The 27,863-nt window shown below is 46.9% G+C and overlaps 1 protein-coding gene across 3 annotated transcripts in view; it reads right to left on the minus strand.

Moving 5' to 3' along the window:
* The window catches only part of DIS3L2 (DIS3 like 3'-5' exoribonuclease 2), a 202,045-nt gene that overhangs the window by 112,313 nt on the left and 61,869 nt on the right, over positions 1-27,863 (minus strand). For all 3 annotated transcript variants that reach the window (XM_087933659.1, XM_087933657.1, XM_087933658.1), the window contains exons 7-8: positions 14,475-14,688; positions 1,333-1,418 (exon numbers count right to left, since the gene is read on the minus strand). In XM_087933659.1, the coding sequence (XP_087789785.1) occupies positions 1,333-1,418; positions 14,475-14,688 (300 nt within the window). The remainder of the gene's footprint in view (positions 1-1,332; positions 1,419-14,474; positions 14,689-27,863) is intronic.

The following is a 27,863-nucleotide window of genomic DNA, read 5'->3' on the forward strand; positions in this document are numbered from 1 at the left end:
CTTCTCTTCTCTTCTCTCTTCTCTTCGCTTCTCTTTTCTCTTCGCTTCTCTCTACTCTTCTGTTCACTTCTCTTCCCTTCCCTTCCATCCTATTCCCTGTTCTATCCTATTCTCTCTTCTCTTCTCTTCTCTCTTCTCTTCGCTTCTCTTTTCTCTTCGCTTCTCTCTACTCCTCTGTTCACTTCTCTTCCCTTCCCTTCCATCCTATTCCCTGTTCTATCCTATTCTCTCTTCTCTTCTCTTCTCTTCTCTCTTCTCTCTCTTCTCTCTACTCTTCACTTCTCTTTTCTTCCTTCCCTTCCATCCCATCCTATTCCCTATTCTATTCTCTCTTCTCTTCTCTTCTCTTCTCTTCTCTTCTCTTCTCTTCTCTTCTTTCTGTTCCCTTCCATCCCATCCTATTCCCTATTCTATTCCCTATTCTATTCTATTCCATTCCATTCCATTCCCTTCCATTCCCTTCCATCCCATCCCATTCTCTATTCTATTCTATTCTATTCTATTCTATTCTATTCCCTATTCTATTTCTCTATTCTCTTCTCTTTCCCTTCCCTTCCCTTCCATCCTATTCCCTATTCTATTCTATTCTATTCTATTCTATTCTATTCCATTCCATTCCCTTCCCTTCCATCCTATTCCCTATTCCCTATTCTATTCCATTCCATTCCATCCCATCCCATCCCATCCTATTCCCTATTCTATTCTATTCTATTCTATTCTATTCTATTTCTCTATTCTCTTCTCTTTCCATTCCCTTCCCTCCCATCCTATTCCCTATTCCATTCTTTATTCTCTCTTCTCTTCTCTTCTCTTCCCATTCCTTTTCTCCTTTCTTGTTTGTGGCAGCCCCTCAAATATTGGAAGACTGCTCTCACGCTACCCTAATCCTTCTTTTCGTTAAACTAGACATACTCAATCCTCGCAACCATTCTCCGTACATTTTTAGCCTTCAGTTCTCTCAGGCACCTTTGTCCAGGATTCGTGCAGGAGCTCTGATGGTCTCGTGCCACACTAACCCACTTTCTGGATTGGTGCAAGCGCATGGAGTCACCCAGAGCCACCCGGATCATTTTATGTATTGGTTAATTTATTTGCCGCCTGTCTTGCCGGCAGTTTGCGAGAATAAAAAGAATGAAAAGGAAAGGCGTGTAGGCATAACGGAAGAAAACGGGACATCCGTATGACACACACACACACTCATTTTGAATGTGCGGGCAGCTTTGCCAAATTCCAGGATGAGCAATTTTTCTATTCACGGCTGGCCATTTTTAGCTTGGTAATTTAATTGGTGAACTGATGAGTTTGGATTTTTTTTAGAAAAAGGAACGATACCTTTGCAGTCTTTTGAACCCTCTCTTCCAGGTTTGCAGTCTCTTCCGGGTTTGTGGCATGGATGCTGCAAGTTTCCAGATCTTTTCCTTTAAACAGAAAAAAAAGAAACCGCACACACACAAACAGATAAGAATATGTTCACCGCATTTGGATCAAAGTTACGCACTTTGCCTTTTAAAATGTCCCTTTTTCGCCCAGTTTAAGGGCCAAACGTGGGGGCTGGAAAGGAGCAAATTCATTATATAAAAGAAAAATTGCGAACCGCAGGATTTCCAGATTCCCTCTAACCGGCAACCAAGAAAGAAAGAAATATGGTCCCCTTCCATTGTGTACATCTGCTAAAATCAAAATAAGCCCAAGATTGACAAAAAAAAAAAAACACTCCTTTATACCAAACCATAATAAACGTAATGGTGGAAAACATGTTTTATTTCTTAAACACAAATAAGATGTTGGAATTTCTTGGCGCTTCCGACATCGGGGTCATTTAATTTGTTACTGTATATAAACAGTACCCTTTTGAAGGCTTGCATTCATTAAAATATTTAACTTCCTTTAGAGAGCGGACAGCAATATCAGAAAATGTGCATTTAGCCCAGAAGCCTAAACCACATCTTCCAGTGGTATCGTCTTTGGTGAGGTCAAAAAGTCTCAAGAGAAAATCAAAGCAGGACTAGAACTCCATGTCGCCTGGTGACTAACCCAAAGTCACCCAGCCGGCTTTCATTCCCAAAGCAGGACTAGAACTCCCTGTGGCCTGGTGATTAGCCCAAAGTCACCCAGCCAGCTTTCATGCCTAAAGCGGAACTAGAACTCCTGTCGCCTGGTGATTAGCCCTAAGTCACCCGGCCAGCTTTGGCATCTAAAGTGGGATTAGAACTCCCTGTCACCTGGTGATTAGCCCTAAGTCACCCAGCCAGCTTTCATGCCTAAAGCGGGACTAGAACTCCCTGTCGCCTGGTGATTAGCCCTAAGTCACCCAGCCAGCTTTCATGCCTAAAGCGGGACTAGAACTCCCCGTCTCCTGGTGATTGGCCCAAAGTCACCCAGCCGGCTTTCATGCCTAAAGCGGGACTAGAACTCCCTGTTGCCTGGTGATTGGCCCAAAGTCTCCCAGCCAGCTTTCATGCCTAAAGCGGGACTAGAACTCCCTGTCACCTGGTGATTAGCCCTAAGTCACCCAGCCAGCTTTCATGCCTAAAGCGGGACTAGAACTCCTGTCGCCTGGTGATTAGCCCTAAGTCACCCAGCCAGCTTTCATGCCTAAAGCGGGACTAGAACTCCCTGTCTCCTGGTGATTGGCCCAAAGTCACCCAGCCGGCTTTCATGCCTAAAGCGGGACTAGAACTCCCTGTTGCCTGGTGATTGGCCCTAAGTCACCCAGCCGGCTTTCATGCCTAAAGCGGGACTAGAACTCCCTGTTGCCTGGTGATTAGCCCAAAGTCACCCAGCCGGCTTTCATGCCTAAAGCGAGACTAGAACTCCCTGTTGCCTGGTGATTAGCCCAAAGTCACCCAGCCGGCTTTCATGCCTAAAGCGGGACTAGAACTCCCTGTTGCCTGGTGATTAGCCCAAAGTCACCCAGCCGGCTTTCATGCCTAAAGCGGGATTAGAACTCCCTGTCGCCTGGTGATTGGCCCAAGTGTCTTAACCAGTTTTCACGCTAGGGCCAGATTAGAATTCCCTGTCGCCTGGTGACTAGCGCAAAGTCTCCTAGCCAGCTTTCATGCCTAAAGCAGGACTAGAATTCCCACCTTCCTGGTGATCAGCCCAAAGTTTATATATCTTGAACTGTCTCCGTGAGAAAATAACACGGGGGGGGAAATAACCTCAGGGCCAGTTTGAACCCACAACCCTGCTTTAAAAGCGCTCTTGAGAATAATCTGAATGGGTGCGCGGCAGTATCTGAGACTCAGTGGTGGGATTACAGTAGTGAGAGATACACCAAAATCAACTCTGCAGGAAAAATATTTCCCCGAGCGACCAGAGTCCAATCCAATCAATACACTAAGGTCAATGTATAGACCAGTCTAGCCTGCACTGATGCCCTCCAGATGTGTCAGTCTTCCATTTGTGCTGGCTGGGGATGAAGGGCACTGATCCAACACAACTAGAGGATGAGAGGTGAGGAAAGGTTAGACAAACACCCTCCCTGCTGAAGCGGCTAGGAGGGGCCGGGTTCTTACATTCAAGCGAAGACCATGGCGGGTTTTTAGCGCTGAGGTGTCTCCCTGGCTAATGGGCAAAGGGTGCAGGGCGGACACTGGAGCTAAGGAGCAGGACGCCTTTAAGGCAAGGTGGACCCCATCCTGGCTTGTATGAAGACTGTTCCTTGGCCGGGTCTTGCCAGATGAAGGGACCTCTGCTTGGAGAACCTCAAGGGGCCATACAAAGGACTACAGACTCTCAAAGCCACACTCAGCGCATGAGCCCAATTCAAACAGGACAGGCAAATGTTTGAACCCATCAGATGACCCAAGATTGACCATCCATCCATCCATCCATCCATCCATCCATCTATCATCTATCTATCCATCCATCCATCCATCATCCACCATCTTCATCTATCCATCCATCCATCCATCTATCATCTATCATCTATATCCATCCATCTATCCACCCATCCATCCTCCATCATCTATCATTCCATCTATCCATCCATCCAGCTATAATCTATCTATCCATCTATCCAACCATCATCTATCCATCCATCTATCCAACCATCTATCATCTATCTATCCATCCATCCATCATCTATTATCTATCATCTTATCTATCCATTCATCATCTATCCATCCATCCATCATCTATCCATCCATCCATCCATCCATCCATCCATCCATCCATCCATCCATCCATCATCCATCATCTTCATCTATCCATCCATCCATCCATCCATCCATCCATCATCCATCATCTTTATCCATCCATCCATCTATCCATCCATCATCTATCTATCCATCCATCCATCCATCAATCATCTATATCCATCCATCTATCCACCCATCCATCCTCCATCATCTATCATTCCATCTATCCATCCATCCAGCTATAATCTATCTATCCATCTATCCAACCATCATCTATCCATCCATCTATCCAACCATCTATCATCTATCTATCCATCCATCCATCATCTATTATCTATCATCTTATCTATCCATTCATCATCTATCCATCCATCCATCATCTATCCATCCATCCATCCATCATCTATCCATCCATTCATCCATCCATCCATCATCCATCATCTTCATCTATCCATCCATCCATCCATCCATCCATCCATCATCTTCATCTATGCATCCATCCATCTATCCATCCATCATCTATCTATCCATCCATCCATCCATCAATCATCTATATCCATCCATCTATCCACCCATCCATCATCCATCATCCATCATCTATCATTCCATCTATCCATCCATCCAGCTATCATCTAACTATCCATCTATCCAACCATCTATCATCTATCTATCCATCCATCCATCATCTATTATCTATCATCTTATCTATCCATCCATCAACTATCCATCCACCCATCATCTATACATCCATCCATCTATCATCTATCTATCCATCCATCCATCATCTATTATCTATCATCTTATCTATCCATCCATCAACTATCCATCCACCCATCATCTATCCATCATCCATCCATCATCTATCTGTACATCCATCCATCTACCATCTATCTATCTATCCATCCATCCATCTCTCTATCATCTATCTATCCATCCATCTAAATTCTCACCTTTATTATTACTTATAACAATGTGGAAAACTCATCCAACACACCTTCTTCCTCCAATATGCCCAACAACAGCCCACAACAACTTCTTCCTCCTGTATGCCCCACGACAGCCCTGGGTTGGGATGAGAGAGAGGAACTGGCCCAAAGTCACCCAGCCGGCTTTTATGTTTAAGGCGGGGCGATAACTCACAGTCTCCTGGTGTTTGATGCAAAAGTCACCCAGTCAGCTTTCATGCCTAAGGCGGGACTAGAACTCACCAGCTCCTGGTGATTGGCCCAAAGTCACCCAGCTGGCTTTCATGCCTAAGGCGGGACTAGAACTCACCAGCTCCTGATGATTGGTGCAAAGTCACCCAGCCGGCTTTCATGCCTAAGGCGGGACTATAAGTCACCATCTCCTGGTGATTGGCCCAGTCACCCAACCGGCTTTCATGCTTAAGGCGGAACTAAAACTCACTGTCTCCCATTTCTAGTCTGGTATCTTAACTCACTAGACCAAACTCATCCTGCCTGGGCTACCTTGTTCTTTTTCTTTAAAGCTACATAGAACATAGAGAAGTATTTGGCTTCCTTCTTCTTTAAAATCCTGTTTTACCTCCCAACACCTGTACTGTATTGTTCGATTTATTTTGCAGATCCCACTCCCTGCCCAAAACAACATCCATCCATCTGGGCATATTTCTTCCTTTCTTCAAAGACATCAGCTGTTAGGAAAAATTAAAGTATTCTAAATTATGCAGAAGTGCTGGAACGGTGTCGTGGGGAGGGCAAGGGCACGCTTTAGTAACGTTGTGGTTCAATCTTTTTCTGTGATTGCCCTCTGTCTGACGCGATCCAAGCAAGCAACCCTCCATCGGGAAAACAGAGAAACGAGACCGGCCGCCAGATCACGAGGAGGACAGCTCTTCCCCTCGTGGAAATGAGCGGTAAAGAATCCGTGGCAGAAAAAAAGTCAGTGTGATCCAAGAATATAGACACAGCTGGCTTGAAACATACTTCAGAGGTGCAGTCTTACCGCACCCGCCTTGGTCCTAGAACGCTGGCCACGGCTAGAAAGCGGTAGGAACCAGGAACTGTAAGAAGGGATATCTTGGAGTCCTAGTGGACAATCACTTAAATAGGAGCCAGCGGAGTGCTGAAGCTGCCAAAAAACGCCAACGCAATCCTAGGCTGCATGAACAGAGGGATAGAATCAAGATCATGTGAAGTGTTAATACCGCTTTATAAGGCCTTGTTAAGACCACACTTGGGATACTGCGTCCAGTTTTGGTGGCCAGAGAATAGAAGAGAAGAGAAGAGAAGAGAAGAGAAGAGAAGAGAAGAGAAGAGAAGAGAAGAGAAGAGAAGAGAAGAGAAGAGAAGAATAGAAGAATAGAATAGAATAGAATAGAATAGAATAGAATAGAATAGAATAGAATAGAATAGAATAGAATAGAATAGAATAGAACAGAATAGGGAAAAGAATAGAACAGGGGAATAGAATAGAATAGAATAGAATAGGGGAATAGAATAGAATAGAATAGAATAGAATAGAATAGAATAGAATAGAATAGAATAGAATAGAATAGAATAGGGAATACAATACAATACAATAGGGGAATAGAATAGAATAGAATAGAATAGAATAGAATAGAATAGAATAGAATAGAATAGAATAGAATAGGAGGAAAATAATAGAACAGGGGAAAACAATAGAATATTTTTGCTCTTTTGGTCACCCCAACATAAAAAGACATTGAGACTTTGGAACAGGTGCAAAGAAGAGCAACTAAGAGGATTAGGGGGAGCTGGAGGCTAAAACATATAACGAACAGCTAAGGAAGAGGCCCCCAAACTTGGCAACTTTGAAGACTTGTGGACTTCAACTCCCAGAATCCCCCAGCCAGCAGAGCTTACTCTCTTGTAAACCCTTCCTCTGCAATCTCTCTCCACTTGAGGAGGTTAAGAGAAAAAAAAGGGGAATTCTGGGAGTTGAAGTCCACAAGTCTTCAAAGTTGCCAAGGTTGAAGACCCCCGAGTAAAGGAAACTAGCGATGATTAGCCTAGCAAAGGGAAGGCTTAGGGGAGACCGGATCGCAGTCTTCCAATACATGAAGGAATGTCACATGGACGAGGGGGGGTCAGTTTATTTATTAAACCAAGAACCGAAGAAGTCGGTTGAAAAGAAACTTTGGGCAACCGCCATCTGGAGGATTTGAGAATATCCATAGTTGTGGATTCTCCAATCGTTGGGAGGTTTTCATGTATAAATTGGACAACCAATTTGCCTGGGATGGTATAGGATGATCTCGCTTGGGCAAGCGGGTTGGACTAGAAGACCTCCAAGGGTCCCTTCCAACTCGGTTATTCTGTTAATTTATTCTGTTAAGCTGAGCGAGGTGTACATCTGGACCAGTGGTGGGATTCAATTTTTTTTTTTTTTTACTAGCGGTTCTGTGGACATGGCAGGGAAGCGTACTGTAAAACCGTGATGGTGAACCTACGGCACGCGGGCCACAGGTGGCACGCAGAGCCATTTGTGCTGGCACATGAGCCCCAGCCAATCTTACCTGCGTTGCACATGTGCACGCCTCCTAGCTGATTTTCGGCCCGTTTGAGGCCATTTTTGCCCTCCTGGAGGCTGGAGGGAAGCCTGTGAGGCCTCGGGAGGCTGAAAAACGGGCCGAAGTGCTGAAGGGACTGTTTTCAGCCTCTCGCGGTTCCAGAGGCTTCCCCCGAGCATCCGGGTGGGTGAAAACAGCCTCTCCCAGGCTCCACAGGCCCTCTGGAGGCTGAAAATGGGCACTTCCGGTATTTCCGGAAGGCCCATTTTTTTCAGCCTCCTGAGGCCACAGAGGCTTCCCTCAAGCTCCGGGAGGGCAAAAATGGCCTCAAACGGGCCGAAAATCCGCTGGAAGGTACACGCATGAGCAGTGCGGGTAAGAGGGCGGAGTGTTGTACACTCATGCGCAGGGGGCGGGGCGCATTGCATCATGGGTGCTGATGCATGCACGCTTTCACCCAGGGGTGGGATTCAAAAATTTTAGCCACCAGTTCTGTGGGTGTGGCTTAGGTGGTGGGCATGGCTTGGTGGTCATGTTATTGACTGGGCGTGGCCAACTCAATATCACTCACATCGAGGCACGCATCTCCTCGCCTGGCCTCTCATGACTGTGGGGATGCTGCAACAGTCGTAAGCGTGAAAAATGGTCGCAAGTCACTTTTTTCAGTGCCACTGTAACTTTGAATGGTCACTCCACACAAGCAAAGTACCAGCAAAGGAGGGGAAACAAACTCCAGAGAAGTTCCTGAGACGGGAAGTTTAGTCCTGCCAAGAATGTAATCAGGGTTAACGGAGAGGCAGTTTCTGTAAGCAACACCAGAATGTTTTCTTCCTGCCTTCCTGACAGGATTAGGCCAGTAATTTCTTCTAACAACCGGTTCTCCGAACTGCTTAGAATGTTAACAACCGGTTCTAGCAAATACGTGCAAACTAGTAGAATCCCACCCCTGCTTTCACCACATCACAACAGAAAGTTTCGTCATCACTGCTGTAAAATCTCCAGTCAGAGGTGAGATTGGCCGGTTCTCCGAACTACTCAAAATTTCCGCTGCCGGTTCTCCAGAACTGGTCAGTACCTGCTGAATTCACCACCTCTGCTCTGGGTAATTTTGGCAGAGGGGAAATAAAATTCGGTGGAATCCGGCAGCTCAGGAACCCACTGGCTCCTCACACACACACACACACACACCCCGGCAGCAGCTGAAAAAAATCACCTGATCCTCCAGTCCGCAAAAAGGATCTGGACTTGCCCCGATTCGGTCTGGCAAGTGCAGGAAGAACAGGGACCAGGAAAAATCCCCAAGAAACGGAGTTTGTGTTTGATCATGTGGGGAAAGGAAAGGAAGGAAGGCAGGAGGCCGAGAGGGACACCGAAAGGAGGTTATACCGCCATTTGCCAAAACCCCAGAAATAAACTAAGCTGAACCTTTGCTGTCGTGGTTACCCTGTCACTATTCAATATTTCCACCCTGGGTAAGGCTTTTGTTTGCAGTGGGAGATTTACTGTGTTAGCTTGGGCAGGGATCAGCGCAGCTTATCTTACAGTGCAAACAGCCTCCAGAGGGCATCGGACCAGCAAAATAAAATAAAATAAAAAAATTAAAAAGCCGTTTTTCCAAAAAAAAAAATCCGCTTTAACCCGACCGATTACCTGAAGAAATAATAATAATAATAATTACAGCTTTGCTGAAAAGCAAAAACGAGGCCTCCGGAAATTCTCTCCAATTAGCTCCGCGATTCCCAGCAAATTAAAATCCAGCCCTGGGAAAGGTTAAAACCCCTTGGAAGAGTTTTCAAGCTTCGGGTGGGAGGGCTGCCTCGAACCCACCCCAGCCCGCATGTCTGGGTCCCTCAAAAACGGCACGGTTTCACCACAGGGAATGCTTCCTGAAAAGTTTCTCGCCGCAAATTTGATTGAAGCGGGGCATCGGAAACGAGCAAAAAAGAAAGACATCGCGTGAAAACACTTATTAGTCGTGACAATTCCAAAGAAAAGTTTTTGAGTTTTGGTTTTAATTTTTTAATTTTTTATTTTTCCAGGCTCGCTGCAACCCCTGTGGAAATTCGTCCCGGCCTCCAAGAAAGAGGACAACGAATGCTTGACACATTCCCACTTGTGTAAGCGAACGGTGGGGGCAGGCGGAGAAAGCGGCGTTTGCTGATTTATTTACTTTGAATTTGACGGGGCTGGAGGTGGGTGTGTGTGTGTGGAAATGGGGATTGGGGGGGAAGAGAAACGGCATCCTTCATCCCGGATGGAAAGATGATCAAGGAAAGCCTCGGTAGTCCAATAACAATACAACCTGGCAAGGAGAAAGGCCTCGGTGTCCGCGGGATGCTTTTCCAGCCTCTTTGGGGGCTACTCGGGGCTAGGAAATTTTTGCTGAAGGGGGAGGTTTGAGGGCATGCCGTTAATTTTCCCCCAAAGGCAACGGGAAGCCAAGATGAGGCCATTCAGCCCGCTCTGGAGCCCCGGGCGGCCTCAAGGTCTCCTGAAGGAAGGAGGAGGAAAAACTGCAGGAAAAACCCAGAAACTCTTCTTGGTGCTAACTCGAGGCAGACAACACCCGCCACGGTCTTGCTTTCTCCTAATTTCCCCACAACAACCCTGCGAGGCAGGTTGGGATGAAAGAGAGAGAGGGAGGGAGGGAGAGAAGAGAGGGAGGGGAGGAGGAGGAGAGGGGAGGGAAGAAGGGAGGGAGAGGGAGAGGGAGGGAGGAGAGAGAGAAGAGAGGAGGGAGAGGAAGAGGAGAGGAAGGAGAGCGAGAGAGGAGGAAGAGGGAGGGGAGGGGAGAAGAGAGGAGGGGAGGAGGAAAGAGGGGAGGGAAAGGGAGAGGGAGGGAGGAGAGAGAAGAGGGGAGAGGAGAGGAGGGAGAGAGCGAGAGAGGAGGGAGAGGGAGGGGAGGGAGAGAAGAGAGGGATGGGGAGGAGGAAGAGGGGAAGGGAAGAAGGGAAGGAGAGGGAGGGGAGGGAGAGAGAGAGAAGAGGGAGGGAGAGGAAGAGGGAGAGGAAGAGGGAGAGAGGGGGAGGGAGTGGGTGAAAGAGAGGAGGGAGAGGGAGGGGAGGGAGAGAAAGAGGGGAGGGAAGGAGGGAGGGGAGGGAGAAAGAGGGGAGGGAAGGAGGGGGAGAGGGAGAATGAGGAGGGAGGGAAAGGGGGAGGGAGAGAAGAAAGGAGGAAGAGGGAGAGGAGGAGAGGGAGAGAGAAAGAGGGGGAGGGAGGGAGAGAGGGAGAGGGAGGGACTGGCCCAAAGTCATCCAGTTGGCACTCATGCCTAGAGTGAGTAGAATTCACCGTCTCTGGCTGGTTGGCTCAAAGTTACCCACCTGGCTTTCGTCCCTAAAGTAGGACTAGAACTCAGGGGTGGCCCAAAGCCACCCCTGAAAACCAAGCCTAAGGCGGGACTAGAACTCACCGTCTCCTGGTGATCGGGCCAAAGTCACCTAGCCGGCTTTTCATAGCTAAGCTGGGACCAGAACTCACATCTTAGAGCTTCTAGCCTGGTGCCCTACCCACTAGACCAAACCGCTTAGCAATATTTACCAATGCCTAGGAACAGAGCACGCACAAGCGGGCCCCTGCACAACGTTGGATTTGTGTGAGGGAAAACCTGGGAACAAGGAGGCCGTCATCAACGCCTGAGGATTAAGATGACCCCATCGTGACCGTTGGAGAAGTCAACAGGGACTGTTGAATTTGTTCTTATTTTGGGGTTTTCAAAAAAAAAAAAAAAAGGCAACTGGTTGGCCTCTGCAAGCATGCTGGACCACAGAGGCCTTGAAGAGGATCCAACTCCGCTCCCACGTTCAAAACCGCTCCCAAGATTTGTTAGCTACTTCTCCTTCCATGATCAGTCAAGGCCTAGAGTAGGAGGTTGTGTAACCTATATGTTACGGGTGACGTGATAGCAGGCTTGCAATATCGCCAATCGGTAGGCCGGAAACCACTGGTGGCCCGCAAGAAAGTTTTGGTGGTCCTCAAAGAAATGTTTCCCCTCACCCCAAAAAAGCGATTAATCCAGGCTGTGTGGGAACACAAGGCTGCGCCACCCACATGGCCCACCCGCCCGCTGGCTCCCACCTTTCGGCCGAGCACAGACCTTACCTTGAGTAGAGCCACGCGAGCTGGAACTAGAAGGTGAGACCAATTATAAGGGAGGGAAATCCGCCCCAGGGTGGCTTGCGGACGTTGGTAGGAAAGTCGGTCCCGTATTCCAGAGCTGCAGGAGTCACAGGACTGGCGCTTTGGTCATCCCAGAGAAGCTCCTCCAGTCCATGGCAGGCCGGTGCACCCGGGTGGAGGAGCAGCTGCTCCGCGATGTCCAAAAGTCCAGTTCTGTGACTCCTGCAGCTCTGGAACATGTGACTGACTTTCCCACCGAGGTCAGCAAGCCACCGTCAGTCAAAATTCATATTTAGGGATCTGTGGGATTTAAAATTATGAGTTTGGTGGTCCCTGAGGTCCAAAAGGTTGGCGAATCCTGACCTAAGGGGCTGCCCCAAAGAAGAGGGGGGGGGGTCAACCTATTCTCCACGGGACCAGAAGGCAGGACAAGAAGCAACGGATGGAAATGAATCAAGGATAGCAACCAGGGTGATATGCTATCGGTTCAGACCGGTTCGGCTGATCCGGTAGTAAATAAAACCTCCTACGATATAGCTGAGAGGAGTAGGGGAAAAAAGACTCAATCGGCTGAGAGGAGAAAGAGGAGAAAAATGCAAAATTGGCCCTCCAACCTGCCCCTTGCGCTTTTCTCTTCTTTATCCTCCCAGCCGATTGGCGCGGCAGGCCTCAGCTGCGTGTGTGGAAAGCTGCGTGTGCGCGATAGGTGCGTGCACGATCACCGAACCGCTAAGAACAGGTAGGATTCCACTGTTGGGATGGAATCCCTTAAAAAATAAAGAGAAATTTCCTGCTTGTGAGAATAATTAACCAGTGGAACTCCTAGCCACCAGAAGTTGTGGGCGTTCCATCCCTGGAGGCTTTTAAGAAGAGATTGGGCAGCCATTTGTATAGGATTCCTGCCTGAGCAGGGAGGGGGTTAGACTAGAAGACCTCCCAGGTCCCTTACAACTCTGTTATTCTGTTTTTAAGGAATATTCACTGGCGTTCGTTTTCTTTTCTTTTACCTAAAATCCAGCTCCAAAACTTTATTTCAAGACAAAGACGGTTCATCGGTGATTCTGGTTCCCAGATGTAGTGATAAAGACGGATTTCCTGTCGCTACCCTGAGGCTGAAGACTTTCAAAAGACGCTTCCAAAAAATAAAATAAAAAATGAATCGACACTTCCCAGAGCTGGGAAGCGTAAGAATTTTGAAACAAACCCTCCTCCTACCTGGAAATGTAAAATGATTTCCCAATTGGGAAAAAAAAAACAAAAAAAAACTGAGGTCACCTTGTCCAGAAAACCTGCAGCCTGGAGATTGCAACATGGAGGCTTCCACATGCCAAAGTTGAGAAATACGGGCTTACAGGTTGACGCGATTGAAATCCTGGAAAACAGATTGCCGTTTGATCTGCAAAGTTTCCGAGCAGGACAGCGGCCGGGAAAGTAAAGGCACTCGTGCCTCTTGGATAGACTATAGTGGACGACAGAAGGAATCGATCGGACCTCCAGCCCTTGCTTAGCGATAGAAACCGAGTGGAGCAAACGGCCAGTTTTAAGTTTCTAGTAGTTACCCTAATAGAGGATATGACCTTGGGGCGCTCACATTGCAGCACTGATCAAAACGTCCCAGCGGCGGTTGTACTACCTTGTTTCCCCAAAAAAATACAACCTACCCTGAAAATAAGTCCTAGCTTGATTTTTACAGGTGTGCCCAATATAAGCCCTAATTAAGATCCTGCCAACTCCAGAGTGGACGGGTAAAAATTAAGCTAGGGTGAGGATGACGGGGTTGGAGCTGCTCTATTGCTTAACTTTGGACCGTTGTAGCCAGGGATCGCACACCCTGCCTTGCCGGTCCATTTCTTCTGCAGCCAGCAAGGCTGGAAAGGCTGTCCTGAAGGCCTCTATTATTGGCTGCAGAGGCCTTCAGAAAAGCCTTGCCGGCCACAGAAGAAGAAGTTCCTGAAGTCCTCTGACAGCGAAAAGGAGGCCGTGGGCGACACACGCAAGTGAGGTTAGTCAGTGGATGACATCCCCCGAAAATAAGACCTGGTGCTTTTTTTTTTGAGGCAAAAATACATAAGACAGGGTCTTATTTTCAGGGAAACATAGTACCTGAGGCTTCTCAGGAAACAACAACTGAATGAAAAACTGCTGGAGACCTACCACTGCACCATAGAGTATTTTAACTTACCGCGCCTGGTTTGCCAATTGCACAGGGGCAGATAGGACAGCGCTCCAGAGGGTTAACGTCATTGCCGAGAGGATCATGGGTTGCCCTCTCCCCTCTTTGGAAGAGCTTTATAGCTCCCGCTGCCTTAAGAAAAGTTCAAAACATCCTCCAAGATCCACCTCATCCTGGGAAGCCTTTTTTTTAGAACTATTACCACCTGGCAGGCGGTACAGGATAATAATAAAAACCAGGACAAATAGGCTGAAAAACAGCTTCTATTCCAGGGCAGGAACTCTATTGAATTCTGCTATCTAGTGCAGTGTTGGTGTGATGTTGGGAGTTTATCAATTAAATGTGTATAGAATGTGAAGGATGTGTGAGCATGTTTTATTTATTTTTTTATAGTTGTCACGCACACCGAAGATGGCATTTCATTTTGTCGCACGAGCTGCAATGACAATAAAGTAAAGGAACTAGATGGAATTCTAAAAGGAGCAAAGGGGGGAAGAATGAAAAAAAAAAAAAACCAGGTGCCAGGTGCGAAACCCGAGATCCTCACCTTTAACACCAGCCCCCAAGGACAGCTGATGCTTCAGATCGCTTGCGTGCTCCGGTTGGCTTCTCTCATTCCACTGAGCCTCCGTCGGGGCACAGGGGCCGCTGGCACCCCCTTGGCCCGGATTGGGGACGACCGAAGCGCCTGGTGAAGGTGAAGGATCCTCTGAGCTTACAGAAGCTTCCGTTTCTTGCTCGCAAGCGTCCGGTTTGTTTACCTGGAGAGCAAGAAAAGGGAAATGTGGCATTGGGGCGGAGAAATGGTGAACTTGGACCTCTGCCGGTTGGGAACAAAACCTGAGAGCCTGGATGTTCACCACAAGGAATGAAGAGAGGTTTAGGGGCCTTGGTTCTTTCGTTCCTTCCATTCAGCTGTTGGAAGTTTTCTTGTTCGGGAAGAAAAAAATAAAACAAAATAAAATAAAACAAATGAAAAAAAAAATGGAATAATGAAAAGGAATAAAAAAAGAAAAAGATATATATTTTTTTTAATCTGGGAGCTATAATTGCCCTTAACAAATGAACTTAAGGACCCACCATCGGGGAGCTGTTGGACAGTATTACTTGGTCTCTGGTGTGTTTTTAGGAGGCGGGGGATTTTGGCGGGTGGGGAGGTTGTTTGGGGGATTGTCCCGTGTGTGTGCGTGTTGAGTCTGGTCTCTGGGGGTTATGTGAATTTCGTTGTGTGTGCATGCTGTGTATATCCGTACAGTGACAATAAAGAATTCAATTCAATTCAAAACTTAGAGTAGGAATCAAACGCCGAATAGGAATCAAATGTAGAGTAGAGCGGAGTAGGAGTAAAACATACAGTAGAAATAAAACTTAGATTAGTGTAGAGTAGGAGTAAAACATAGAGCAGAGTGGAGAAGAGTAGAGTAGTAGGAATAAAACAGAGTAGATCAGATAGAGTGGAACAGAATAGGAATAGGAATAGAACAAACTATTGAAACGGAATCGAATGGAAGGGAATAGCAATAGGAATGGAATAACAGAAGATGGGATGGGATGGGGTGGAGTAGAATAGAATAGAATAGGGGAAAAGAATAGAATAGAATAGAATAGAATAGAATAGAATAGAATAGAATAGAATAGAATAGAATTGAATTAGAATAGAATTAGAATGGAACGGAACAGAACAGAACAGAACAGAACAGAACAGAATAGAATAGTATGCAGAAAATGAATACAATAGAACAGAATGGAGAAAATGAATAGAATAGAGTAGAATAGAATAGAATAGAATAGAATAGAATAGAATAGAATATTGGGATATAGAATAGAATAGAATAGAATAGAATAGAATAGAATAGAATAGAATAGAATAGAATAGAGAATAGAATGGAATGGAATGGGAATGGGAATGGGAATGGAATGGAATGGAATGGAATGGAATGGAATGGAATAGAATAGAATAGAAATAGGAATAGGAATAGAATAGAAATGAATAGAATAGAATAGAAATAGAATAGAATAGAATTAGAATGAAATAGAATAGAATAGAATAGAATAGAATAGAATAGAATAGAATAGAATAGAATAGAATAGAATAGAATATTGGGATATAGGAATAGAATAGAATAGAATAGAGAATAGAATGGAATGGAATGGGAATGGGAATGGGAATGGAATGGAATAGAATAGAATAGAATAGAATAGAATAGAATAGAATAGAATAGAATAGAAATAGGAATAGAATAGAAATAGAATAGAATAGAAATAGAATAGAAATAGAATAGAATAGAATAGAATAGAATAGAATAGAATAGAATAGAATAGAATTCTTTATTGGCCAAGTGTGATTGAACACACAAGGAATTTGTCAGACAAGGAATAGATGACAGGGAGAGGGAGAAATTGCATGGGGCAAATTGTGTGTGTGGGGGGGGGGTGGGGGGAAGAAGGCTTGGAAAGTCTGCAGATCCTATTTTTCCTCTTCAGGACGAACGAACGAAACCTTTCGAAGGCAGCTGGGTAAAGCAACGGGGTCAGAGCCGATGCAGCAGCGTTCCTTGAGGAAGTCCGGGCTAAGAGGGGTTATGCAACAGCCCTGCTACTCCCCACCCCCACCCCGCTCCTCTGTTTGGTCAGGATTACAAGCGAGCAAGTCTTGGAACGGCCACCAGCCGCTTGAAATTACTTTCAAAGTCGGAGCCCGTTGCCAGGATTGGGCTGAAATTCGCCATCCCCTGTGCAACGAGACGCTGAAACGAGGCAGTTCCACCTTTTTACAGCCTCTTTCCATTCCTTCCCTTGAGAGGTGATTCTGTGCTGTCCTCAGCTATTTCTTCAACGCTGGCAGCTTTACAGTGTATGGACTTCAGCACCTGGAGTGCCCACAGTGAATAGCAATAGCAATAGCACTTAGACTTATATGCCTTTAAGAAGGAAGGAAGGAAGGAAGGAGGGAGGGAGGGAGGGAGGAAGGAAGGAAGGAAGGAGGAGGAGGGAGGAAAGGAAGGAAGGAAGGAAGGGAGGGAGGGAGGGAGGGAGGGAGGGAGGAGGGAGGAAGGAAGGAAGGAAGGAAGGAGAGAGAGAGGGCCCAGAGGGAAAGAAGGAAGGAAGGAAGGAAGGAAGGAAGGAAGGAAGGAAGGAAGGAAGGAAGGAAGGAAGGAGGGAGGAAGGAGGGAAGGAAGGAGGGAGGGAGGGAGGAAAGGAAGGAAGGAAGGAAGGAAGGAAGGAAGGAAGGAAGGGAGGGAGGGAGGGGAGGGAGGGAGGGGAGGAGGAAGGAAGGAAGGAAGGAAGGAAGGAAGGAAGGGGGGAGGGAGGGAGGAGGGAGGAAGGAAGGAAGGAAGGAAGGAAGGAAGGAAGGAAGGAAGGAAGGAAGGAGGGAGGAAAGGAAGGAAGGAAGGGAGGGAGGGAGGGAGGGGAGGGAAGGGAGGGAGGAAGGAAGGAAGGAAGGAAGGAAGGAAGGAAGGAAGGAAAGGCAATAGCCCTTAGACTTATATAGCACTTCATAGTGCTTTCCAGCCCTGTCTAAGCCGTTTGCAGAGTCAGCCTCTTGCCCTCAACGATCTGGGTCCTAGTTTTACCCACCTTGGGAGGATACACGGCTGCATCAACCTTGAGCTGCCCAGGATCGAACCCCTGGCTGTGGGCAGAATTTGTCTACAATGCTGCACTCTAACCAATGTGCCACCATGGGAGGGAGGGAGGGAAGGAAGGAAGGGCAATAGCACTTAAGACTTATGAGGATAAACTTCAGCCAGTCAGGATCGAACTACCGGCTGTGGGCAGTGAGTTAGCCTGCAATATTGCATTCTAACCACAAGGAAGGAAGGAAGGAAGGAAGGAAGGAAAGGAATCACACTTAGACTTATATGCCACTTCACAGGGCTTTACAGCCTTCTCTAAGTGGTTCACAGAGTCAGCATATTTGCCCCCAAAGAATCTGGGTCCTTATTTTACAGATCTTGGAAGGATGGAAGGATGAGTCAACCTTAAGCCGGCCAGGATCACCACATTACAAAAAAGATGTTGAGGCTTTGGAAAAAGTGCAAAGAAGAGCAACAATGATGATTAGTGGGGTGGAGGCTAAAATATACGAAGAACAGTTGCTGGAATTGGATGTGTCCAGTCTAATGAAAAGAGGACTGTGGGGGGGACACGATAGCAGTCTTCTAGTATCTCAGGGGCTGCCCCAAAGAAGAGGCAATCAAGCTCTTCTCCAAAGCCGCTGAAGGCAGGACAAGAAGCGACGGGTAGAAACCGATCAAGAAGAGAAGCAACGTGGAATTAAGGAGGAATTTCTTAACGGTGAGAACAATTAATCCGTGGAACATTTTGCCACCAGAAGTTGTGGGTGCATCATCACTGGAGGCTTTTAAGAAGAAACTGGCCAGCCACTCGTCTGGAATAGTATAGGGTTTCCTGCTTGTGCAGGGGGCTGGACTAGATGGCCTCCAAGGCCCCTTCCGACTCTGTCATTCTACTCTTCTATCTCAGTCCACCCAAGGGAACTCATTTTCTTCCGTGGGTTTCCCGCTTGCTCTTCGCCCTTTCGTCTCATTCTTCTATTTCCAGTCAAATTTCCCAGTCTTAGGAAGAGAAGGCGGGCAGTTCTCGACTTGCAACGGTTTTATTTAGTGACCGTTCCAAATTACAAGGGCACTGAGTAAAGTAACGTATTGCCCTTTTTCACACTTGTGACTGTTGCGAGCATCCCCATGGTCGCGGGATCCAAATTCAGATGTTAGCGGCTGACTCATGCTTGCAACACTGTCCCGGGGCTCACACGATCCCCCTTCTGCGGCCGTCTGACCAGCGAAGTCCACGGGGAAGCTGGATCCGCTTTAACCACAGGGTTACTTAACTCCACAACCGCAGCAATTCACTTAACAGCGGTGGCAAGAAAAGGCGTAAAGCGGGGCAGAGCTCACTGAACTGCCTCTCCATGGAAATCTTGGGCTTGAATTGTGGCCGTTAAGTGGAGGACTACCTTTTTGCTGGCAGCCCTCAGGAAGCGGGGGAAAGTTCTCCCCTGTGGGATGGGTGACAGACATCCGCTTGGGCCCTGAGTAAGCTGTGAGTAAGTCGGGGAGGGGTGAGTGGGAGAAGGGCTCGCCCAGCTGAAGCGGCTGGATTTTCCCACAACCTGCACCTTTCTGGAGGTAAAGCCGCACAACGGCACCTGGGCTGAAGAGGTCAATTCAATCTCACAAAACACACACCGTTACAAACGGGGCCCTTGTGTGTCCATGGGACGTTATCGTGGGCTCTGACGCTCTTTGTAGCACAAAGCCGGATGGCAAACACACAAAAACAGAACCTGAGGGGGCTGTAAACCTTTTTTTAAAAAAATTATTATTCCCAAGAGAGAAAATAAAGAGAAGGAAGCAGAAATTGGGGTGTTTTTAAAATTAGTATTACCGTTTCCCCCAAAATATGATCTACCCTGAAAATAAGCCCTATCTTGATTTTTTTTACATGCATGCCTAATATAAGCCCTACAACCCAAAATAAGCCCTAATTGAGATCCCACCCACTCCAGAATGGATGGGTAAAAATTAAGCTAGGGTGGAGATGGGGGTGTGAGGTGTGGAGCTGCCCTACTACTTACCTTTGGACAGGTGTAGCCAGGTCTCACACACTCCGACACCTGCCTTGCCGGCCCATTTGTTCTGCAGCCGTGAAGGCTGGGCAAGGCTTCCCTGAAGGCCTCTGGAGCTGATTACAAAGCTCTGGATCGATCCAAAGCTCTTTTATCGACGGCAGAGGCCTTTAGGGAAGGCTTGCCAGCCACAGAAGAAGGAATTCCTGAAGGCCTCTGACAGCGAAAAAGGAGGCCGGGGGCAACGCACGCAAGTGAGGTTAGTCAGTAGATGACATTCCCCCCCCCAAAATAAGACCTGGTGCCTTTTGTGGTGGCAAAAAAATATATATATGACAGGGTCTTATTTTCGGGGAAACAGGGGAAGCGGATTTGCCTGGTGGGTTAGAGAGGAAGGACAATCAATACAGCAGCGACTGGAAACCCCTTCTGGACTTTTTGCCAGAAAAAGAAAAAAAGGGGGGAATGGGTATATGGATTACGGGTAGAGCCTGGAAATGATCTTGTAACCTTAGAGAGAAGGGCTAAAAAGTAGAATTGTAATTGCTGTTAAGAAGACCCCAAACCCAATCTCTCCTCTCTTCTTTCCTATCTCTCTTCCCTCCCTTCTTTGCCTTTCCTTCTTTCTTTTTCCTCCTCTACCTTTCCTTTCCGTCTTTCCTTTTTCCTTCCCTTCTGTCCCTTCCTTTTCTTTTCCTTCTTTCCTTTCTTCCTTCCCTTTCCTTCTTTCCTTTCTCCTTCCCTTCCCTTTCTTTCCCTCCCTTTCTTTTCCTCTCTTTCTTCCTTTTCCTTTCCTCCCTTTTCCTTTCCTTCCCCCTTTCTTTTCCTTTCCTTCTTCCCTTTTTCCTTCCCTCCCTTTCTTTTCCTCTCCTTCTTCCCTTTTTCTTTCCCTCCCTTTTCCTTTCTCTCACCCCTTTCTTTTCCTTCTTCCCTTTTTTCTTCCCTTCCGTTTCCTTTTCCTTCCTCCCTTTTTCCTCTTCTTCTTCCCTTTTCTTTCCCTCCCTTTTCCTTTCTCTCACCCCTTTCTTTTCCTTCTTCCTTTTTTCTTCCCTTCCGTTTCCTTTTTCCTTCCCTCCCTTTTTTCCTCTTCTTCTTCCCTTTTTCTTTCCCTCCCTTTTCCTTTTTCTCACCCTTTTCTTTTTCTTCTTCCCTTCCATTTCCTTTTTCCTTCCTTCCCTCCCTTTCTTTTCCTTTCCTTCTTCCCTTTTTCCTTTGATCCCTTCTCTTTCTTTTCCTTTCTTTCATCCCTTTTTCCTTCCCTTTCCTTCTTTCCCCTTTCCTTTCTTTTTCCTTCCCTTCCTTCCCTTTCTTCTTTTCTATCTTCCCTTCCCCTCTTATCAGCCTGCTTCCGACAAGCACAGTCAATGGAGGAAGCCAAATTCACTTAATCCCCGCTCTCCGATTCACTTAATAAGTGCAGTGATTGTCTTAACTGTGTCAAAAAAAAAAGTATTGCAAAATGGGGCATAACTCGCTTAACAACTGCCTTGCTTGGCAACATAAGCGTTGGACTCAACTGTGGTCGTACGTCGAGGGCTACCTATTACTGGACGGAGATCAAGACAAGCTCATTGAGTGACTTGGGCCAGGCCTACCTCACCAGTGTGTTGTTCTGGAGATAAAAAGAGAGACCACACCCTGTTCTTCAACAACAGCTGGGAAGCACCGCAGGTGCCCACAAAGAAATAGGATACTTGCTAAATCTCAGTCACACACCCTTGGGAGGCTGAGGTTCAAAGGTTCACAAAGTCAGCAGTGAAAATAGCTTGCAGAAAATCAGATTAATCTGGGATTCATTATCCTCCCCAGAGGAGGATTTGTTATGCTGGAAGGAGCGGAGAAGTGCAAAAGTTATTATAAATATAGGAGACAAAAGAAGGGGTGGGTGGGGAATTGGCGGGGAAGCCTGGACCAGCAGCCAAGATTAAGAATTTTTAACTCAAGGGACCGCTTTCCCCCAGCGGCGTTAGGTCGACCGCGGGAAAGGAAAAAATTAAAACGATCTAAAACAACGGAAGTGGGGAAGGCTTCACCAGGGAAGCCACCAATCAGGAATCGGGGAATCCTTTTCCTCGGATGCCTGCACAAGAAAAGACGGGATGGATGAAGAAATGTTCTGGGATCGGCCGCATCCCTTCCGGCGAGAACTGTGGAGGGAAGCCAAGAGGGCCTTCCAGGATCACTCCCACCCACGCTGAGGACTAGAATTGAGAGCGAACCTCCCTCCTTCACTAGAACTGATGAGGTGACACAGTTCGGCAAGGAAGTGTCTTGCAAGGAAACCACCGATCTCGGAGAGCCCCAAGGACCCTCCAAAGGGCCAAGCGCAGCCTAGCGCGGGGGTCTTTTAAGACTTTGTGGACTTCAACTCCCAGAATTCCTCCTCCGGTCATGTTAGCTCAGGAATTCTGGGAGTTGGAAGTCCACAAGTCTTCCAGCTGTCAAGTTTGAAGGCCCTCGGACTAGCTTGTGTGGAGCATCCCATAAATGTGGGGGCACTGGTGCTCTTTGAGCTTGGCTGCTTTCAGCAGCAGGCAAAAAACGCCAGTACAATCCTAAATTGTATTAACAAAGGGATACAATCAAGCTCAAGGGAGGTACTAATACCACTCTGTAAAGCCCTAGTAAGGCCACACCTAGAGTCCTGCATCCAGTTTTGCCCCCCACGCTATAAAAAAGATGTTGAGATTCTAGAAAAATACAGAGAAGAGCAACCAGGAGGATTAGGGGACTGGAGACTCAAACCTATAAGAATCAGTTGCAGGAACTGGGCCTGGCTAGTCTAGGGAAGAGAAGGACAGGGAGACAGGCCAAGGAAGGAATAAGAAAGAAAGAAAGAAAGAAAGAGAAGATGAAAAGAAAAGAAAAGAAGAAAAGAAAAGAAAAGAAAAAGAAAAGAAAAGAAAAGAAAAGAAAGAAAGAAAGAGAAAAGAAAGAAAGAAAAAGAAAGAAAGAAAGAAAGAGAGAAAGAAAGAAAGAAAAAGAAAGAAAGACATCGGAGCAAACCATGGTTGGACAGAAGACATGTCTAGTTTAAGGAAAAGAAGGATGGGGTGACATGATAGCATCTTCCAATATCTCAGCGCTTGCCACAAAGAAGAGATGTAAAAAAGATGTTGAGGCTCTAGAAAAAGTACAGAGAAGAGCAACCAGGATGATGAGGGGACTGGAGACTAAAACCTACGATGGACGGTTGCAGGAACTGGGTCTGGCTAGTCTAGTGAAGAGAAGGACCAGGGGAGACAGGACAGCATCTTCCAATATTTGAGAGGCTGCCACAGAAAGGAGAAAGCGGGTCAAGCTATTTTCTAAAGCACCCGAAGGCCAGACAAGGAATAATGGATGGAAACTAAACAAGGAGAGATTCAACCTGGAAATAAGGAGAATTTTTCCTGACAATGAGAACAATCAATCCATGGAACAGAAGTTGCCTTCAGAAGTTGTGGGAGTTTCCTCACTGGAAACTTTCAAAAAGAGACTGGGTTGCCATCTCTCAGAAGTGGTGCAGGGTCTCCTGCTTGGGTGGTGGGTTGGACTAGATGACCCCTTCCAACTCTGTTCGTCTATATCTGTATCTAATGTTTCACAACCCAAATGGGTTAAGTTTACCAATGCTACCTGAGCTTGGTGGGGTTTTTTGCAGACATTCCATGACCCAGCTAGGTAACATCAACCGGTCCAGAAGAGAGGGTATTTGCAGAGTAGAAAAGGAGAAAAAGAAGGGCACAGAAGACAAGAAGGACAAATGTGGGTCCTTGAAGCTCTCTGAGCTTGGCTGTTTTCTTGCACACTTCATTATCCAACTAGGTCCGTGACGGTGAACCTAGGGCAGAGCCATTTGTGCCGGCATGCGAGCGGCAGGCACACTTACCTCACTGCGCATGCGTGCGCCTCACAGCTTATTTTCGGCCAGTTTGAGGCCTTTTTTTGGCCTCCCAAAGGCTTGAGGGAGGCTTCTGCAGGCTTCTGCAGGCCAAAAACTAGCCCGTTTCATCACTTCCTGTTTTTCTGAAAATACCAGAAGTGACAAAATGGGCCTAATTTTCGGCCTGCAGAAGCCTCCCTCAAGCCTTTGGGAGGCCGAAAAAGGCCTCAAACCAGCCGAAAATCAGCTGTGAAGCATAGTGCGGGTAAGGGGGCAGGGTTGGGTATTGCGCACACATGCGTAGCGGGGCATGGGGGGGGCACGCATTGCCTTCTGGGTACTGGCATGCGAGCATGAGTGCGCAAGCGCGTGCACAATTTTTGGCACAGGAGCCCCGAAAGGTTAGCCATCACTGAACTAAGTTATATCATTCGTGCTAGAAAGGAGTGGGGTTTGTTCTCTGTTTATATACAATATAACCCCACTCCCTACTAGCACGGATGATGTTACCTAGTTGGGTGACAAAACATCTGTAAGGCAAACAACCAAGCTCAGAGTGAGAATTAAGGAGAATTAAGGTCCCTCCATCTTCGGGTGGTCAAATTTGAGCAACACTAGAGTTTTGCTGCAACTATGCCAAAGAAGGGTGCATTGTCCGCATATCAGAGCGGTTACAGAAGTCTTTCAGAACACGGGTGTGTGCAAAAGAACGCCCTCCACGTGCCTCTACACCAGGTCTGACGCAAAGGAGGTTGGGATGTACACCTGAAGCTTTTTGGGGTTGGGTTTGGAAACAGGAAAGCAGTTGCAAGCGTTCAGTCCCTGCCCAAGCTGTTCGCCTGTCTCTGCATCCCGGAGACCAACAGGCAGGCAATTCCCCCTTGTTTTTGTGGTGGCAGAGATGGAAAGGACACAAGGCCCCTGCGTCATGGGGTCCTCGCCCACCGCCGTTTGAGGTTGCCCTTAATGAGAAGAGAGGAAGGCTCCTGGGGGGGTTGGGACGTCAACGGGGCCTTGGGCCTTGACGTCTGCCTTCACTGAGGAAGGTGTGTCCCACCCAACGTTAAAAGGCTAGGCTTGTGTGGAAAGGCCCCAACTGTGACCCTGCCAAAGTTCTGGCTTTCGTTTCTGAACGTCGCCACTCAAATTGGCTTAATTCGGAGAAATAACTTCTTTTTTTTCACCCCCACTCCGTTGCGTATCTGCTCTGGTCCTTTCGCAGGCCTGTTGGGGAAAAAAAAATTGAGCCCCCACCCCGAGCCAAGCCAGACTACCTTCTCTTGCCCAAAAAGTCACGTCACAATTAGCCTTCATCGAGCTCAGGAGCCTGAATGGAAACTTGGTGAGCTTTATAACGGAAGAACGGAGTGGGAAGGGGGACCTTAGAGGTCTTCTAGTCCCACCCACCCCTGCTCAGAGAGGAAACTGTACCGTTTCAGACAAACGGTTGTCCAATCTCTTCTTAAAACCTTCCAGTGTTGGAGCATTCAACAACTTCCGGTGGCAAGTCGTTCCTCTGGTTAATCGTTTTCACTGTCAGGAAATTTCTCCTTAGATTTAAGCTGCTTCTCTTCTTGACTGTCCCAAAGCTGCTTTTTTGGAGGCAACTGGACTTGCTTGTTTGTTTGTTTTTTCTTTTGAAGACGTTTCGCTTCTCCTCCAAGAAGCTTCTTCAGCTCTGACAGGATAGTGGGGAATGGAAAGGTTTACATTCCTTGCAAATCATTTGCATCCTTTCAGAGGGTTGTCGAGGCCACATGGAGCCCCAAAGCTGCTTTTTCAGGAGGCAACTGGACTTTTTTGTTGTTTCTTTTGAAGACGTTTCGCTTCTCCTCCAAGAAGCTTCTTCAGCTCTGATAGTGGGGAATGGAAGGAAATCCTGTCCGAGCTGAGGAAGCTTCTCCAAGGAGAAGCAAAACATCTTCAGAAGAAAAAAAATACGGAAATCCAGTTGGCCCCAGGAGAAAGCACCTTCAGGACAACCATGACCTGGAGGATGGAGAATCTCTACGGACCCCCTTCGACAGGTTTCGGTCCTCTAAGCACCTGTCACGTAAGGTGTTGGTGCAAGAAATGTTTCCTGCCTCACCTGAGAGAAAAGTTAGCACCTGTGAGGATTTGATGCCCCAAAAAGGATATTACAGAACACAAGACAGACATGGGGAAAACAGCATCAAAGATACCGAAGAGGCTAAGAATTCAATCGTGCCAGAAAGGGAAAACTGCTTTAAAATCTTGGGACTGTGGGATAGTGAAATAAACACTTTACAGGTTAGTTCTTGACTTACAACCATTTGTTTAATGACTGTTCAAAGTTACCACATCACTGGGGGGAAAAAAAAGACCATTTTTCACACTTCTGACCACTGGTAGCATCCCCAGGGTTGTGCGATCAAAATTTGGGTGCTTGGCCACTGACTCATACTTATGACGGTTGCAGTTTCTCAGCAACACCCGTTTGCGAACTTCGGACGAGCAAAGTCAAAGCCGAGGTTCACTTCGCAACCGCGTGACTAACTTAAGCCGTGAAATGCAAAAGCTCGCTTAACAACCGTCGTGCTGAAGAACGGAAACTTTGGTGGAGGGGGGCTCCGCTGTAGTCGGAAGTCGAGGACTACCTTTTATCTGATTCTACCCCACCCGCTCGCCGTTGAGAGTTCTCTTATTTTTCCAAGGGAAAAGCAAATCCTTTTAATCCCCTTTTCGAACTGTATACATAATTAACCGGATATTGCAGCTGTGATTTGTGTCAATTTTATTCGTTTGGCTTCTGAGAGGATTTGCAGCTACGCTAATATTTACAGAACGGTTCAAACTTAGAAAAGAGACACCTGAATCCCTTCCCGTTGAAAATTCAGGGAAATGACACTTGAGGAAGCCCGACCCTACCTGGCTTGTTTATAAAACGACAAAAAAAAAGGAGGAGAGGAGAACAAGGGGCTTAAGATATCACTCACTGTAGAAGAATATTTGTTCTGGAAAGGCCAGAACTGGGTTTTTCATAACAATCTCCTTGTCGAGGCTCTAACAAGGATCACAAAGGAAGAGACACAGAGGCAAGCCCAAATGTCTATTTGGGAAAACAAGGCGTCGTGCCCTTGTTGGAGTCCGATTCTGAGGGGAAGATTCAGCAGCTTGACAGGGAGTGGGAGTGTGGCTCCGGTGGCTGTGGAGGAAACTGGGGAAAGGGCACAGTCCGGCCTTGGCATTCAGAGAAAAACCCAAGGCCATCTCCTATTTATCCTAGGGCACGCAGGGAGGAATGGAGAAGGGAGCAACATGGCTTACCGGAGAGGAAAGGGCCCTGATCCCCTTCATGGGCTACAGCTGGGAAGACTGTTTAAAAGGGCAAACTGCGCGTGGCAAACAAAGCACGCATTATTTTTGTCGAGGCTTAGTTGAGTTTTGGCGTCCTCCCAACTGTTCATGCTGCGTTATCTTGTGGAAGTCTGCAATTTATCATCCTGGTCTGCCGCGTTAATTACTTCAGCGTGGTTTGTGTTGTTTTTTTTTATTATTTCTAATTATCTTTACTTTGGGTTCGGACGGCATTTCTTTCCTTTGTAGACTGTTTTCGAAAGAATTTGATCCGGACATTGCGGGGGTCAAGTTGGAGGCATTAAAGGGAATTTATCTACTTTGGTGACTTTGTTATTTTTGTGCCGCGCCCCGGGTCATCACACAAGGATTCTACATCTGGTGAGCCAAATCAGGTGCAGGCATTAAAAAATAAATAAAATTAAGTCCCCAATATCAGCATCGTTAAGGACCGAGATTGATGACGACTATTTCCAGCACTGCTTTGCTAGTGTCAGATGAATGTATTCTCCCAGTCCAGAACATCTTACATTCAAAAGAGGGAATATAATATTTCAATTAATATAATACAGGTAGTCCTTCACTTACGACCACAATGGAGCCCAAACTTTCTGCTGCTAAGTGAGACATTTGTTAAGGGAGTTTTGGCCCCATTTTACAACCTGTTGTTCTGACCCAACTGGGTTCCCAGAGAGCAAAAAACACAGACAAACTCAGTAACTCAAACTTTCACAGCTTTAATCTACAAATAACTTCTTCGTAGATAAAAGACGGCTTGCAGCCCATTAGTCCAACCAGAAAAGCCTTGACAGAATTCTTCCGATAAGCTAGAGTCTCCACACACAATCTTAGAGCGTTTTTTGCCTTCAACAGAGCAAAAACCCTTTGAAACCAGGCTTATATTCATTCCCTGGAGGGAGGGGCCATTAATTAGCATTCTTACTCCCGAGTCGCCTGTGTTGCTCTTCTATGAATCATCCTGCGCTCACTCGTACTCAGCACAGGCTCCTCGGGAACCTCCTCCTCACTGCTGCCGGCTAACCACAACACCTGTTTGGACACAGTTGTTAAGCTACTAACATGGTGGTTAACTTCTCCATTGACTTTGCTTGTCAGAAAATCACAAAAAGGGATTACGTGAGTCGGGGGGGACACACCGC

Source organism: Pseudonaja textilis, chromosome 4 (genome assembly GCF_049901715.1).
Source record: "Pseudonaja textilis isolate UNSWEBS1 chromosome 4, rPseTex1.2, whole genome shotgun sequence".
NCBI classification, from domain to species: Eukaryota; Metazoa; Chordata; class Lepidosauria; order Squamata; family Elapidae; genus Pseudonaja; species Pseudonaja textilis.